Source organism: Dreissena polymorpha, chromosome 1, assembly GCF_020536995.1.
Source record: "Dreissena polymorpha isolate Duluth1 chromosome 1, UMN_Dpol_1.0, whole genome shotgun sequence".
Lineage (NCBI taxonomy): Eukaryota > Metazoa > Mollusca > Bivalvia > Myida > Dreissenidae > Dreissena > Dreissena polymorpha.
In genome coordinates, this window is record NC_068355.1 from 59,458,384 (window position 1) to 59,475,525 (window position 17,142).

The window sequence follows — 17,142 nt, forward strand, 5'->3', positions numbered from 1 at the left end:
AGTGTTCCTAAGTAACACAAAATCGTTTATTAACGATTATTTTTCATAATAGATCTCCTGTTGACATTTTTTCACAAGAAGTTACTCTTCTCTTTAATGTCAGTTTAAAGGCTATTTATCGATATGAAAATCTTGAAATTGGAATAGCCAATCAGAATACACGGCTCAACAAGACAACATTTTCAAGATGGCAGTTTGACACTATCAAGACAATCGATTATTTATTATTATTTCTGATGATTAACTTTTGGAAAAAAGCAACAAATGTAAAGAACAAATGTTATAATTATGTTTATAATGATTCATAGTGTTAAATTTATTTAATATGTGTGATGTAACCACTTTAAGGAAATTACCCACGACTCAACCAGCATATAGCATAAGAACTGTGTATATCTTTTGAATCAAGTTCAAACACCCCAGGGGTTTTTTTTAGAGAAAGGGGAAGACGCTGGACGCTGGGTGAAAGGGGAAAAAAGAGTGCGAAAGAGACATATTAGGGGAAAAAATAAAAACTGTTCATTTCAATGTCTATAACTCATCAAAAGAGGCTTGTCTCCGTCCTTTTTGTTCTAAAACACATTTAACACGTATTAAAGTCAAAGTCCTTAATTAAGTTGCAGGTGTAGATCTAATTATGGGAAATGTTTTCAACTATATTTCTGTACTGGGGCCGGGGGACGATGTCAATTTTGTGATTTCAATTTCATGATGAATGGGTTGACGATCTTGATCTGCTACAGTATTGGAAGGGAAAGGAGCGGCAGCTGCCGATTGTCTACTTTCACTTTCACAATGTTCGATGTTGATTACCTCAGAATCCTGATGGGTTATAACGGTTTTCGATGATTCTTTCTTAAAAAATGCGTTGATGCGTTCAGTATCTTCCGAGTCCGAATGTTTTATTTTGTTTGTGTAAGAACGCCAATTCCCTTCCCAAATAAGTGTGTAAAACTCGAGTTAAACACGAGTTTTATCCGTGTTAAACCAAGCGGTATTGGCAGTTGGTTTTTAGTGGGTTTTGGTATGTTGGTTTTTGTGAGTTTTGGTAAGTTGGTTTTTTCTGTGTTTAAAGTGGGTATTTTTACCAACTTGGTTAAAACTGAGTTAAACACAGAAAAAACTCACTTGTTACATAAATGTGGGCTTTGGTAAGTTGGTTTTTTGTGAGTTTTGGTAAGTTGGTTTTTTGTGAGTTTCGGTATGTTGGTTTTTTGCGAGTTTTGGTAAGTTGGTTTTTTCTGTGTTTAAAGTGGGTATTTTTACCAACTTGGTTAAAACTGAGTTAAACACAGAAAAAACTCACTTGTTACATAAATGTGGGCTTTGGTAAGTTGGTTTTTTTTGAGTTTTGGTATGTTGGTTTTTTGTGAGTTTTGGTATGTTGGTTTTTTGTGAGTTTTGGTATGTTGGTTTTTTCTGTGTTTAAAGTGGTTTTTTTTACCAACTTGGTTAAAACTGAGTTAAACACAGAAAAAACTCACAAAAACCAACATACCAAAACTCACAAAAAACCAACATACCAAAACCCACAAAAAAACCAACATACCAAAACTCACAAAAAACCAACATACCAAAACTCACAAAAAACCAACTTAAACACACTTCTGCCTACAATAGTGTGTTTAAGTTGGTTTTTGTGAGTCTTTTGTTCGCTTAAGGGATCATAAAATTTTGCTTGTTTGACCTGTAACCTTTGTAAAAAAAAAATATTTACACCTTAATGGTAAAAAGGTTATTTGAGATAAAATCACAACAGATCATTACAAGCCCCATGTGATTATAAATAAAAGACACACACAATTTGCAAAAAACAATGTTTATATTAAAAAAAACAAATAATGTGAACATTTTTACAGTGCATTTTTAACAAAACCAGGAAAACATCTGCCCAAGATACATTATCACAATATGCGAGCACATTTAACATAATAAATTAAAATAAATAACATTCTCCTCTTTGGGCTACCACAGGTAAAAATGGGAGGAAGGGTATGAACCATGATTATATACAGTTTCAGTTAGTGAGGGGTGATACAGAGGATAAAATTAATAATAATTGTTTTTAACTGTGTTGGTGGTACCGGATTTATAAAATGACAACATTAAGGAATCCTTCATCCTATCTTTTCCTGGAATAGCCCTTTACACATATTTACACATATGAACAAAGGAACATATTGCTCAGCACTAAACAGTTTATATATTCTCCCCGCAGTACATGACACGAAGCCTCCTCAAGGCCCATCTCATGTTCTCTTCCACTGTTGATATGGGCAGGGCAAACTTTTTGGAGATGACAACTGAAATGTATATGAACAATCAATGCAGGATTTTACTGTACATTACAGTATTAAAAAAACATGTAGAAGTTTATTCCACCCAAATCAAGTCTGATCTGAATGACTTGATTTTGGTGGAATAAACTTTTACATCAATATCATCAGTTCAGATATCCCATTTTAACATCATCTACATTAGAAGGATTTCAAAAGAGGTTTTTGAAACAAGGAGGCAAATTACTGTTGCTTGAATTTTTTATATCGTTCAAAATTAGAGCTTGATCGTTAACTTTATACTGAGGTTATTTTTGTCTGCCTATGTGTTAAATTCTCAAAACTTTTATACACAAACACAATTTTTAGTAACTCTTAAATTTTAGCAGTAGTATTAAATTAACGCAAGACAGATTATGTGCTGGAGTCAAATTTGAATCAATTGCATTATGTTTGTTTCAAAATGAATATGGAGGCAGTAGAACACCTATATATTTAAATCCCCTTTTTCCCTATAAAAAAGAATCATACCAACCATGGCGTAGTGTTCAGCAATCAGGAGACCCTCTCGAATCTCCCCCTTAGGGGAGGTTGAACAGCACTTCATAGAGCAGTCACCAGCTGATCAGGTCTGAAAACTATACTGTCATGGCCTTTGCGAGGTGCGTCTTGTGCATGATCTCATTTGAGATCAGGTCCTGAAAGATATTTTATAATGTAAGTGATAAATATTGCTGTTATGGTATATCTTGTTACTATAAATATTATTAATTTAAATCAAAACAAGTTTGTTTGCTTGTTGTTTTTGTTTGTTTATTTTTGCAATTTAAATCCTGTGATCACATGTGACTTAACGCTTGTCATAAATAATTAAAAGAAATTACGTGTGGTAGAAAATACTGTTTGAAAATGTACCAAGATATGTGGTCCCATTTGGCTGTGTGGACTGGTCGGAAGTGTGACGCCTTTCAAATGCTAAAACCTGTATAGTTTTACCTCTCAACAAATCCAACTTTCCTTGGTCAAGGACAGGGCTCGGTTTTCCCACTCCTGATCTACTAAAGTTGGGCTGCTCGTGCAGGGTAAAATCTGGTGTCAAAATCCATACATCAGTTAGTCCCCCTTCTGCTGTCTTTTGGCAGGAATATTCTATCCAAAGAATCTTCCAATCAATGTAAATTTCACCTTGGGAGTTTAACCTTCAAATTTAAAATATAAAAGTTTTCATTGAATATGTGGGAAAGAAATCTGTTCATTAATGACCAGAAATAGGTATAAATAACATTTAAGATGACAATAATCATAAAATACAGCCATAATTATTCAAATGGTGTTGTTTTTCCTTATAATTGCATTACATTTATACTTATCCATTTACATTTCCCAGTGACAATACATAAATATGATAATGATCATAATTAATTCAATATAAAACTAAATAAAAAGTGATGTAAAAATGAAAATACAAACCTAAAACAACTGTTCTTCAGTATTCCAAGATAACAGGCAGTTGATGAATTATGAGACCATATCACTTTAACCATCCACTTTGAATCTCCTTTGCAACAAACTTATTGTTGATTTACACATTGTAGTACATACACATTGTTTTCACCACACAATACTTCATGCTGAAAGTTATTCAAGACATTTTAAACTAGAATTATAAGTCTTTATGTTACTCAATTATACCTTAAAGCTCAAAGTCAGTTGATGAAAACCCCCTTTGTTTTCAAAACATAACTTCCTGTCTCCAGCCAATCAAAGTCGCTTGTTTTCAAATAGATGGTGGCTCAGCCAATCAAAAGTCTATCAACACCCCTTTGTTAGGCCTATAGATGGAGCACTGATACTGTGATAAGAATTAATGTTTATGATTAAAATTGGGGGGGGGGGGGGCTAATCTCTTATGTGTGTCAGCCAATTACTAAATCCACGGAGTGTATATTGACAGGAGATGAATCGAGTATTTGACCCTTACTTTAGTAAATTCAATCTTATGCAAAAACTATTCATCCGATTTTATTGGTTTATACGTTATCTTGTTGCTTATTAATTCCTCTTTCAAAAAAATATAACTTTTAGTATATTCCTGTTGTTATTAATGGATTTATAGCGAGTTAAACACAAGAAATACAAATTTTATGTTTTACCACCGCGCGTTTTAACGTGTCGTGGCTATCGATCTTTTACGATTAGCGTACAGCGAAGCGCCGAGGTTATACATTTTGATGTACCCACTCACGTCTTTTGTTAAATTATAGTTTCATTTCTCGGCCGATTTTGACAAATTATATATCATTAGAAAGCTTACGTTACGCAGTAAACAGATATATCAATATATATTAAGTTTTTCTTCTGATTTCGACAGCCCGGCGAGTTATAACTTTAACTTTTGCAAATATCATACCGTTTTGGAGTTTTAGAATCTAGATTTACGGTTGACATGTTCGTACTTAATACCAATTTGTAGCGTTTATATTTGGAGTTCAGTTTTAAAAATTACATCTTGCTTAGGAGAAAAGAATTCTGTATACGATAGAAAAAAATTTTGTTTAAAAACCAAAGTAATTAAGGAATGAAGGCGGGAAAATGTAGCGCGCGTTCCTAACGCACTGAACTGATGCTACGGTCTTGGCGATTATGCTTTTGTTTAGAAATCGGCCATTGAATTTCTTTTGCCATTTTATTATATTTTTTATGGAATATATTGTAGTATTTTGTTCACGAAACATATCAATAAAGCTTATTATAAATGAATCTTAATAAATTAACGATTTCAGCTCTTGTTTATAACACAGAAAGGTTGTAAAATTTATGATGAAACAGCGTATATAGCGGACCCTCTCGATATTATTCGGCTTTGCATGCATACTTGAAATAAAATGGGTGTCAAAAACATTCATCGTTTGCTGTTTATTATCAACAAGGTAATTATGTATAATTATTTGAAATGTTATTTACCTTAAATTATCAATTTATTAAAGATTCTTGAAAATCACGGTCCGTGTTACGCGGGTCATTTCGTATTTTGACATCAGGGCATCATGTCCAACTATTGAAAATCAGATTTTTTCACCGGGACGATGACGGCTTGGATTTAGACAGGCAGACAGATAGTTTATTCAGACTTAAACAACAGTACATCGTCTTCAACTCAAATATATAAATTATTTTTAGACGAATTGTTAGGTGATTACACATATAGCAGTGATGATTCTGAGAATGTTGCCATGTTTCTTATCCGTGTATTCTAGAGTCCATGGTTTGAGCATTTTTATCGCGGTGTTCAAAAAAAGATATCTCAATAATCTTGTTTATTGATAGATCTGTGGTTTTATTGCCCCTGTGTTCAGCACAAACCAATTATCTCGTTATGATCAGATACTGTGCCGACCAATACTAAATAACACTATGGTGTCATACGCCACAGCAGGGACCTATACTTGTATATTGGTCCCTAACCACAGGTGGCAATGTCTGGTCAGATTACACTTTTTATGATACCTCCATGTCTTCTCGTGGTATTAGTGGTCATTTCTTGGAGTAATGTAACGCCCAATACTCAATTTTGCGTTTATGAGATATGTAGCGTATTGAAAACATTTATAGTCATCTGCCCATACAGATTGCCATAAACTAAATACTGTATAGATGTCAGCCAGCTAAATCACAATAATTATAAGTGCTTAATACCTATACATGTACATTTTAAACATTTAAAAAATCTAATACTTAACATTTGACGTATTTAGCGGGTACCGGTAAAAAAACTCCGTCATTTCGTAGTCCTATAAAGAGTGTATGAATAATCTTTCCGAAAAATACAAATAATACAGTGTTTTAATTTAGAATTCTATATATTTATAACTCTGTTAACTTATAAAGATATTTCAATATACATGCATAGACAGTTGACCGTGATTTTCAAGAATCTTTAAATAATTTTAATTAATTTATAATTTATGGTTAATAACCTTTCATATAATTTTACATAATTACCTTTTTGATAATAAACAACAAACGATGAATGTTTTGACACCCATTATATTTGAAGTATGCAAAGCCGAAAAATATCAAGAGGGTCCGCTATACATTTGTATACGCTGTTTCATCATAAAATTAACACCCTTTCTGTGTTATAATCAAGAGCTGAAATCGTAAATTTATTAAGCTTCATTAATACTTAGCTTTATGGATATGTCTCTAGAACAAAATATTTCAATATATTTCATAAAAAATATAATAATCATGGCAAAGGAAATTCAATGGCCGGTATCTAAACAAAAGCATAATCGCCAAGACCGTAGCATCAGTTCAGAGCGTTAGGAACGCGCGCTACATTTTCCCGCCTTCATTCCTTAATTACTTTAGTTTTTAAACAATTTTTTTTCTATCGTATACAGAATTCTATTCTCCTAAGCAAGATGTTATTTTTAAAACTGAACTCCAAATATAAACGCTACAAATCGGTATAAAGTACGAACATGTCAACCGTAAATCTAGATTCTAAAACTCCAAAACGGTATGTTATTTGCAAAAGTTAAAGTTATAACTCGCCGGGCTGCCGAAATCAGAAGAAAAACTCAATATATAATGATATATCTGAAAACTACGTTACGTTAGCTTTCTAATGATATATAATTTGTCAAAATCGGCCTAGAAATGAAACTATAATTTAACAAAATACGTGAGTGAGTACATCAAATTTATAACCTCGGCGCTTCGATAAAAGATCGATAGTTACGACACGGTCACGTGACTTAGACACGACAAGATATTTGGCGTAACGGTCCCGTTTCTTATCCGTGTAATCTAGAATCCGTGCTAAATCTGAGAAATATCTACTGATTTCAACACCAACATATATGTATTTATTGAATAATACACAGCACCCTTAGCATATTATATTTAATTGTGAATATTTAAAAAAAACATGCTGAATGGTGTTAGCAAATAATATTAATAGTATAAATATTATTTATTTTTATTGCCTTTTAAATTGTATGTTAAAGGTCAATGTGGTAGGCATTAATTGTATTGGGGTTAAATATCAGTATAAGAAAGTTAAAATAGTTATTGTTTTTATGTTGAGGAGATATAATTGATGCTGGCAAGCCCACATAAGTTTCCATATATTAATCAACACTTTCACACTGAAACTAGTTTTATTTATTATAGAAACAGTGTCACTCTCCCCCTCAAAAAATGAATAAAAAAACACACTGTAAGTCTATTGAATTCTCCAAAGAACATGAATTAAATGGAAGTATTCACATTTTTATAGATGTGTGATGTGTGTATTGATTCAAAGTGAAAGACAAACAATTTCATATTCAGGTATCAAACTAAGTTTGAACATTTTAACATTTTTATAGTATCTGTGAACCTGTGATGTTCTGAAAGAGCAATTTTTATCCAATGTTTCCTTAATATTATGGGGAGCCCATAAATGTACAAAAGGTGCAATGGCAAACAAGCTGTAAAAAAGCCCCTTTACAATTCACCTTGATAATATATGGCTATAAACATGAAACAAAGACCTAGTTGAAGAATTATTGTTTTTTTGTTGAGTTATGTTAATAAACAAAAGACCAACTTATTGATAAGTGTGTTAAAGTGAGTCTTTTAGCCTTGTTGCGGCTTTCAAATTATTTATAAAAAGACCAACTTAAACTCGCTTTAACCCACTTCTGTTTATAAAAAGACCCACTTCTGTTGTAAAAGACTCGCTTATGAAACAAAAAGACACACTTAAACACACATAAACCAACTCATAAATAAAAAGACTCACTTTTGACACATAAAAAACCAACTTCTTACAGCAAAAAAACTCGCTTTAACACACATCTACTTTAAAAAACCAACTTTAAACTCAGTTAAGCACAGTTTAGCTCACATAAAACTCGCTTTTATTAGCAAAAACCAACTTCCGCTCAGAAAAACTTAGAAAAAACACAGTTTTATGTTGGTTTAAGTGTGTTTTGGTATGAAAGTGGGTTAACTTTTTGCAAGGGTTGTGAGACATTTTTTTCTGTTTTCACGTTTATGTCTTGGCTTGCACATAGCCCGGATGAAAATTCGACTGGTTTCTGGTAATTTATTGACGAAACACCCTTCTCGCACAAGACCGGTATCCAGTTAAATAGTCACATGATTATTACGATTAGTTGCCCAGTTTACATAACGTTATTTAAGAGCTATATTTAGAATAACTGGGATTCCCAGATTTTTTGTGTTCGTCTGGAGAGAGAGATCGTTGTACATGGTGCAAATTGGATAATTGTCGAATGCCCAAAGGAAAAATAAACATTTCTTTGAGAGAAAATATTATATTTTGGTGAAAAATGATATTTTTGGTGGGGAAATTGTATTTTGAGGGGAAAAATTCTGGTAGGGGAAGACGCCGAATATCGATGTCACTTTCTTAGTAAAAAAAAACCCTGCACCCTAATACAAAGAAACAAACACCTAACCAGTAACAGTGGTCATCAAAACAAAAACTTGATAAAAATAATTATCAAAACAAAAGCAGAAGTTTTGAATTGACCATTATCAATTTATGACAAAGGAAATAAAAAGATAACGCCTCTCTTTTTTTCATGCTAGTATCTGATCATGCTTGGTCTTATTCAGTCAGTTCAAAGTTGCTAGTGTATAAAGGTGTTATATGAGTAAGGACAAATTCTTATGACAATGGTATTGTTGCTGAAGGCAGTGATTTTTTTCACTCATTGGGAACGGGTCTGGTACCCATGCAATAAGGAATTTTTAGCGTCGTGAAATCACCAAATTGGGGAAAAATACGAGTCGCTAAATCTTCAGATTGGGAAAAATCAAGTTGTGAATTGTACCAATTGGAGAATGGTATTAATATGAATTTGTTTAACTTTTGTCAGCTTTAAATGACACAGGAAAGCAACATTAACTTTCATTCACAGTCTTGCACAAACAACAACATGCTATCGGAACACAGATTGTTACAGAGTTCTCTGTTTTTATCTCCTTTGAATGTACAAACATGTATCAAGAATGGTGTCTTTCTGGACTGATGAGAGTCCAGACACCCCCAGGCTGCATAGCTTTATCTGAGCACTAAGTGCTTATTTTTGTTTCAGTGTATGGAGGGAAATGGGTGGACAAAACAGATGCCGAACTTTTTAAGATATTTAAAACATTAAAGTAATTTAAAATATTTCCCCGTAGCACCTTTTCATCACATATTTATCGTCATTATAGTATCATCATCAGTGCTTTCCACAGGATTTTTGTCGGGCGCCCCGGGGCTGATAGGGCTGGTTCTGGAGGGGTGTCCCCTCCTGATGTTGATTTTTTTTTTAAGTTAACGTGTCAATTCACGTTCTGTGGTTCGTTATAAGTCAAAGAAAAAAAGCGTCAAAAGACGTCATTTGGTGCGCTATGACTCTTAAAAAAAGTCGTTTTAAAATATATATTCTTTGTTATATTGTTTAATTGTTTTAAAACTTTTCAGCACATAAAGTCAAATCCCGACTGAATCGATTCACCAATACCTCTGTTTCAACCCGACTCTATTACTGTATATTTCCCGATAATCCCGTTTGTTCCGTTTTTATAAATCACTTTCTGGTAAATATTTACGATAAAAGCTCCCAATTATTTCTTTTACACAAACCTTGCCATTTTTTTATAGTATCAAATACATTTTAGCGATTATTTATAGATTTGATGAAATATTGCCTCTGAACATGCGTAAATCTCCTGACGTGTTGTGTGCTTGTTAAAACGCTCAATACATGCAAATGACGTGATGTTGTACATGCTGCATAATTTTAGGGCTCTTTTTAATTGAGAAAAAGATTTGACACAAAATAAATTTGCACTGCTAATTTGAAGCAAGAATATTTTAACGTTGGGGTAACATTTACATTCGGAAGTGTGTTTCGGATTAAAAACGCGTTAACATCAACTTACGGGAATGGGTTTCAGATTACAAATTCAATTATTCCCATTTGATATTTCAACAAATAGTAACAGTTGCGTTAGGAATTCAACGATAATTTGTTGAAACACTTTACGAGTAGAATAAATGTTTTGATGGAATTATGCATGAAATTCATGTTGTCCACAAGGATTACGGCTGGTTGCCAGTCTTCTAAGTAACTGGCTAAGATTTATGTGGCAATTACATGTACATATATACCAAGAATCGTCTGCATGATTTAACTGCAGGTATTGCCTGCCTACTGCTGTCGCTCATACAAAGCGTGCGCTCTCATTGGCCAATATTGATTTTCTAATACAGTGACGCTCCGCCTTTAGGAGGGCTTTAGTTTGGTAGAGCGACAAAGGATCATAACTCGGCTTTCAAAATTTTTGGCGAAGTCGGTATCGCTTTGATCTTAAGCTGCAATAACTGTCATAATACACTGATCACAAAATTTCAGGCGCCCCACGGACTCTAATTTCGAAATTCAAGCGCCCCGCTGAGGGACCGTTAAATTGCCTGTGGAAAGCATTGCTAAGTATAATTATATTTGTTTGTAGGGCCCTTGTTTGGCCATTTCCCCCTTAAAATAGTATACTTTTTCCCATATTTCAGCTAAAAAAATCCTCCTTTTTACTTGTATACCTAGTATGTTGCCAGCTGGTCAATACACATGCCATCGAAGTACAGATTGGTGTACTTCGTTAAGTAACCTATACATTATATTTGTAGTTCGTTGCACAACCAATACATACTATGTGCAAAACATAATATATATATATACATAATGCGACCTGTAATGTCCTTCTAAACAAAGCATTTGAATGATTAAAATATATGTTCATAACCAGGGCCCTTGTTTGGTCGTTTTTGGGGCCGAAATTCTGCCCCATTCCCCCCCTCATAAAAGTATACGTTTTCCCCCTATTTCAGCTGAAAATATCCCCCCCCCCCCAAAAAAAAAAAAAAGAATTTGTTATGCTCCCGGATCGAAAGGATGGGGGCAAATTGTTTTTGGCAAGTCTGTCTGTCTTTCTGTCATTCATTCATTCATTGTGTGTGTCCCAAAACCTTGGTTAAAGTTTTGCAATAACTTTTGCATTATTGAAGATAGCAACTTGATATTTGGCATGCATGTGTATCTCATGGTGCTGCACATTTTGAGTGGTGAAAGGTCAATGTCATCCTGCAAGGTCAAAGGTCAAATATATGGCTTCAAAGCGGCGCAATAGGTGGCATTGTGTTTCTGACAAACACATGATACACATCTCTTGTTGTTGTTGTTTTTTTACGTTTATATCTATGTTGGGAGCTGGTATCCTGCTATTTACCTTTGATTAAATGTATATTTATCTAAATTAATTTAAATAATTATAGCAATTTTAAGTGTTGAATGGTTGGGGCATTTAAAAGGTGGGACATACAAAATAATGTAAGTGGGGTAATTTTATTTAAGCTTAAACCCGATAGGTGGTACAGTTTTATATGAAATAGGTTGGTATGCATATCAATAATACTACAAATCATATGATGCATGTAACTTAAGCTTCCCAGCAATATGCACAATCTTTAATTAATTATGATTTAAATTAGTGGTTGCTATCGGCATATCCTGTTGTGTGTTGGGTTTCATTGAAACATCATTAACCTTTAATGAGCTTCTCAGTTATACTTGTAATATTATGTGTGTATAACATGCATCAAAATATAAAAGACAACAACAAGTTGGGAGGCTGAAAAAATGTCACATAACTGATAACAGTGATTTTGTCACATATCTGATTTTAGAAAGAAAACATGCTTTTGAAAAAAAAAAGACTCCAGTAAATGTGCTTGACCTCTCATTTATTATGCCCTTTCTTCGAAGAAGAGGGGGTATATTGTTTAGCTCATGTCGGTAGGTCGGTCCGTCCGTCCACCAGATGGTTTCGGATGATAACTCAAGAACGATTAGGCCTAGGATCATGAAACTTCATAGTTACATTGCTCATGTCTCGCAGATGACCCCTATTGATTTTGAGGTCACTAGGTCAAGGTCACAGTGACTGGAAATAGTAAAACGGTTTCCGGATGATAACTCAAGAACACTTACGCCTAGGATCATGAAACTTCATAGGTACATTGATTATTACTCGCAGATGACCCCCAGTGCTTCTGTTAGCTTTTAAAAGTTGGAAGTCCTGACTTCCAAGCCTAAAATGTTGGACGTCCCAGACATACATTTTGTAGTCCCACTTTTATTTCAGAATTTTAATATAAGACATGTTGGATTGTGGGATGGGGGAACTCCCATTGAACATGCGTTAATCACGTGACGCGATTTGAGAGCATAGAGCACTGGTCATATTTAGTAATTACGACAAATCAACGACTGAATTTAAAATGTTACATGTACCTCCTTTCAGAAAAGTTTGCGTAGGTGAAAGCGAATTTCGGAATATAAAAACGCGTCTTTCTTAAAATTTTACAGAGTACACTTCATTTCGAATTGCGGTATAACTTGTCAGGTCATTCATGCATGTAGACCAATATGTTTACATAGTTTGGCAATCTCAAAACACGTTATTTAACTACTTATTGCATTATGTGTTATGGCCGTTGATATAACAACATACATTATTCAATTTTAGTATTTTCAAATGCGTATAATTAAACCTGTTATCCGAAATCATTTCCAGATTTTATTCTTCACGGAAAGTTAAGAAAATTCTACCAACAAATAAAAATTTCTTGTGTATTGCGTTTAAAGATGAAAATCATGGAAAAATTAGACTTCATGTACAACATCATGTCATTCTTCCTCGGGGAAAGCGTGGACTTAAATATTTGATTGCTTAATAACAACTTAGTAGCATAAATCTTAGTAGCACAGAGGTCGCTTATATTATTGTATACAGCTTCACGTGGGGTGGGCGTGTACGTATTCGGCTGCCTGAGCGCTGATTGGCAGATGCGCTTACCAAGAAGACTTTGATTGACAGCTGCAAAATCAATAATGGCCACTCGCTGAAAATTCATTGATAACAGTAGCTCTTAGGCGGAGTTAACGGTCTGAATAACCCAATTTACTGTTGTCATTTGTATGTGTTGTGTATTAGGAAATAGCGTACATGTAGATTATCAAACGTCCAAGGGACTTCCACCATTTGCATTTTGGACGTACGACTGCCGTTTTCGGGCGTAATTTACGCCCTGACGTCCACTTACGGAAGCGCTGTGACCCCTATTGATTTTCAGGTCACTAGGTCAAAGGTCAAGGTCACAGTGACTCAAAACAGAAAAATGGTTTCCGGATGATAACTAAAGAACGCTTTCGCCTAGGATCATGAAACTTCATAGGTATATTGATCATGACTGACAAATGACCCCTATTGATGTTCAGATCACTAAGTCAAAGGTCAAGGTCACAGTGATTCATTAATTGTGTTTGTCCAAAACTTTAACCTTTGTATATCTAAAATGGTTTCCAGATGATAACTCAAGAATGCTTACAACTAGGATCATGAAACTTCATAGGTACATTGATCATTACTCGCAGATGACCCCTATTGATTTTCAGGTCACTATGTCAAAGGTCAAGGTCACAGTGACTCGAAACAGTAAAATGGTTTCCTAATGATAACTCAAGAATAATAAGGCCTAGGATCATGAAACTTCATAGGTACATTCATCATGACTGGCAGATGACCTCTATTGATTTTCAGGTCACTAGGTCAAAGGTCAAGGTCACAGTGACAAAAATCGTATTCACACAATGGCTGCCACTACAACTGACAGCCCATATGGGGGGCATGCATGTTTTACAACAGCCCTTGTTGACCCGCACAAGCTTGGTTTTGCTACACATATAATTTACATTTTAATTGCATATGTTTTCCACAACAAGGTTTTCAACCATTTTGGGAACGTAGCGTTTTATATGTATGATATTTTGCAGTAATCTTTCAAAACATGTTCTAAAATTTGTTTTCAAATTTGTACAAGTATGACTTGTTTCATTATTAAGATTTGAAAGAATTGTAGACAATAACACTATTGTGATCCAGACATCTGTAAATGCAAATGATAATTTGGGAATTTCAGGAGAGAATTTGAAGGGAACAGCTTTTTTATGTCATAAGTAATAGGTCACACAATTGCTTAAAACTCTTCCAATATCACTATTACCAAAGTAAAAAGTTGACATACGTTTTAATGGTTGAAGTAGGCACTTTTTACAGCTTGCTTCGTATATCTTTTATTTGCTTTAATGTAGATATACCTATGACCTAGCTGTAAGCCAGAGTGTAACAGTTGTCAGTGCACAAAGAATTTTGGCGGGAGAAAAGCTTTCTTTGTTTGGGTTAAGTTTAATAGATATATTTACATCGGTTACTACTTGGATTGTTATTTAAAGTTCTGTGTTGCTAACATTAAACTTTAGCTTTACAACTTATTTGGTTCATTTTGGATAATCGTTTGTTAATTTGATGCTTTGTTAATGACTGGTTTTAAGTTAACCTGGCATATACATGTAAGTCTAGTAAACACAGGGGTTAAATAGGTGTATCTATCAAACTTATAACCGCTGCCAGTGGTTGTTGAACTTCTTAATGGCTGTGATCTGTTTTGCTTAGATTTGCCAGTGGTTGGCTTTGCTTGAACACATTGGTTAACACAACAAAAACTCATGGTTATACATTTATGATATGTTTCAGTTTATTTAAAAAATGAGAATAATATCAAACTGATGTTCAGGAAGTGCACTTAATATTTCCACTTCAAACTAAATCAATCAAATAATGAATAAATTATTCGTAATTTAAGAAAAATCAATATTCACATTAAAGGGATCTTTTCACGCTTTGGTAAATTGACAAAATTGAAAAAAGTTGTTTCAGATTCGCAAATTTTCGTTTTAGTTATGATATTTGTGAGGAAACAGTAATACTGAACATTTACCATGGTCTAATAGAGCCATTATATGCATCTTTTGACGATTTTAAAACCTAAAAATTTTAAAGCGTTGCAACGCGAAACGATTGAATAATTTGGAGAGTTCTGTTTTTGTCGTTAAATTTTGTGAAACTACGAAGATTGCTTATATAAGGTATAAAATACGTTCAACATGTGCACTCGGCGGAATAGCTCAGTAGGCTAAAGCGTTTTTACTTCAGGACTCTGGCAGCACTCCAGGGGTCACTGGTTCGAAACCTGGTCCGGGCAATGTTCTTTTCCTTTTTTTAATTTTATTCTTGATTTTTTACTGGAGCTTTTACAATCCAATGTTTACATTTATCGATATAAAGCATTTAATGAATAAGTTAAAAAATGCCAAAATCTGTGAAAAGGCCCCTTTAAAGGTATTTCAATTTCAGGTTCTTACACCAACCGAACATAAAGCTTGTATAACATTTTGTTTTTAAACTGGACAAAGATTAAGAGATTTCAATAGATTTTGAAATTTTCAGGGGTGAGATGAAGTGTTCAAGGGTCATAATACACAGTTATGTTGTTTTTGCATGTTAGTTACATGGTCTGCAATTATTTTTAAGTTAACATTTTTTTCAAATACTATGTGATTCAACTCAATTTGTATTATATAACATTTATTAATGATTTAGCTGTTTGTATTTATATTTAAAATGATGCAAGGTAGTCAAATTGGAATAGTAAAATTTGAGAATATTGCGAAATGCTTTCATCAAAAAGAAGGTGTCTGCTTTAATTGAAATCACTGAGATATTAAATTAAATAACAAATAATATATTTTGTGTTTCAGGCTTGGCAGGATCAATGCAAGAAGATCTCTATTTGTCGGCTAATGCAAGTGCATTTAGTAACTTCAAAAAGGTGAAACTTGAACCAAATGTTGACTATGTAGTCAGCCAGCACCTAACAAGCCCCTCCTTCTTCACTGACGGACAGAAAAACACGTATGTTATCGCACAATCTCGGCATGAGTCCGGGGATTACCTTAATCACGTACACAACACAAGCTTCTTGTCAGCATCAAACCATAACTTATTGTTGGACAACGCGGTTAACCCAAATGTACATGCAAGTGAGTACTCTAGTAGTAAACGGTCTGGAATTAAACGCAAACGTGCAGACTTGAATAACTTAGACTTACAGATGCAGTTGACACTCAATGAGGCGACTGCGATATCCAGTGATGACGACAATGGCAACCAGACCACCACTTCTAAGAACACCAGCTCGTCTAACAGCGAGGGAGATTACACTCTCGTACAACATGAGGTTCTGTACTCGATGACCAATTCATACGAAGTGCTTGAGTTCCTCGGACGCGGGACGTTCGGGCAAGTTGTTAAGTGTTGGAAGAAAGGAACAAATGAGATTGTAGCCATTAAAATCTTGAAAAACCATCCTTCGTATGCTAGACAGGGTCAGATTGAAGTGAACATTCTGTCACGACTTAGTCAAGAAAATGCGGATGAATTCAACTTCGTTCGAGCACTGGAGTGCTTTCAGCACAAAAGCCACACATGTTTGGTGTTTGAAATGCTGGAGCAAAATTTGTATGATTTTCTCAAACATAACAAGTTTCAGCCACTACCCCTGAAATATATCCGTCCCATCACACAGCAAGTGCTAACGGCTCTATTGAAACTAAAAAACCTTGGACTCATTCATGCGGATCTTAAGCCTGAGAACATTATGTTGGTGGATCCTGTGCGATTTCCATATCGTGTCAAGGTCATAGACTTTGGTTCTGCAAGTCATGTGTCTAAGGCAGTTTGTTCGACCTACCTGCAGTCCAGATATTACAGGTAACTTTATGCAGTTTATATAAACATTTTAATATAGTTCTGTCCCCTATCGGTTTCTGTGAATATGGTTTGTACATCAAATTTTTTTGGCCCGATTTTATAGCCGAAATTCGACTATGTTCCCAAT

The 17,142-nt window shown here is 34.3% G+C and overlaps 2 protein-coding genes and 1 long non-coding RNA gene across 6 annotated transcripts in view; 2 read left to right on the forward strand and 1 right to left on the reverse strand.

The window, feature by feature from the left end:
• LOC127882362 (uncharacterized) overlaps positions 1 to 17,142 on the forward strand; it is a 175,660-nt gene that overhangs the window by 38,669 nt on the left and 119,849 nt on the right. The window lies entirely within an intron of this gene.
• LOC127882325 (homeodomain-interacting protein kinase 2-like) overlaps positions 1 to 17,142 on the forward strand; it is a 125,613-nt gene that overhangs the window by 10,332 nt on the left and 98,139 nt on the right. For both annotated transcript variants that reach the window (XR_008050503.1, XM_052430889.1), the window contains exon 2: positions 16,004 to 17,015. Coding sequence is in view for 1 of the 2 variants with exons in the window: in XM_052430889.1 (XP_052286849.1) it covers positions 16,018 to 17,015 (998 nt within the window). In the remaining variant the exon portion in view is untranslated. The remainder of the gene's footprint in view (positions 1 to 16,003; positions 17,016 to 17,142) is intronic.
• On the reverse strand, positions 1,621 to 4,130 carry LOC127831222 (uncharacterized). Of its 3 annotated transcripts, none has more exons than XR_008026384.1 (4): positions 3,747 to 4,130; positions 3,192 to 3,475; positions 2,808 to 2,974; positions 1,621 to 2,303 (listed from the first exon to the last, which is right to left on the reverse strand). It is a non-coding gene; the product is annotated as an uncharacterized LOC127831222 (long non-coding RNA). The 3 variants fall into 3 exon arrangements; XR_008026382.1 differs by having other exon boundaries at positions 1,627 to 2,303; positions 3,273 to 3,475; positions 3,747 to 4,123; XR_008026383.1 differs by having other exon boundaries at positions 1,628 to 2,303; positions 2,812 to 2,974; positions 3,273 to 3,475; positions 3,747 to 4,122.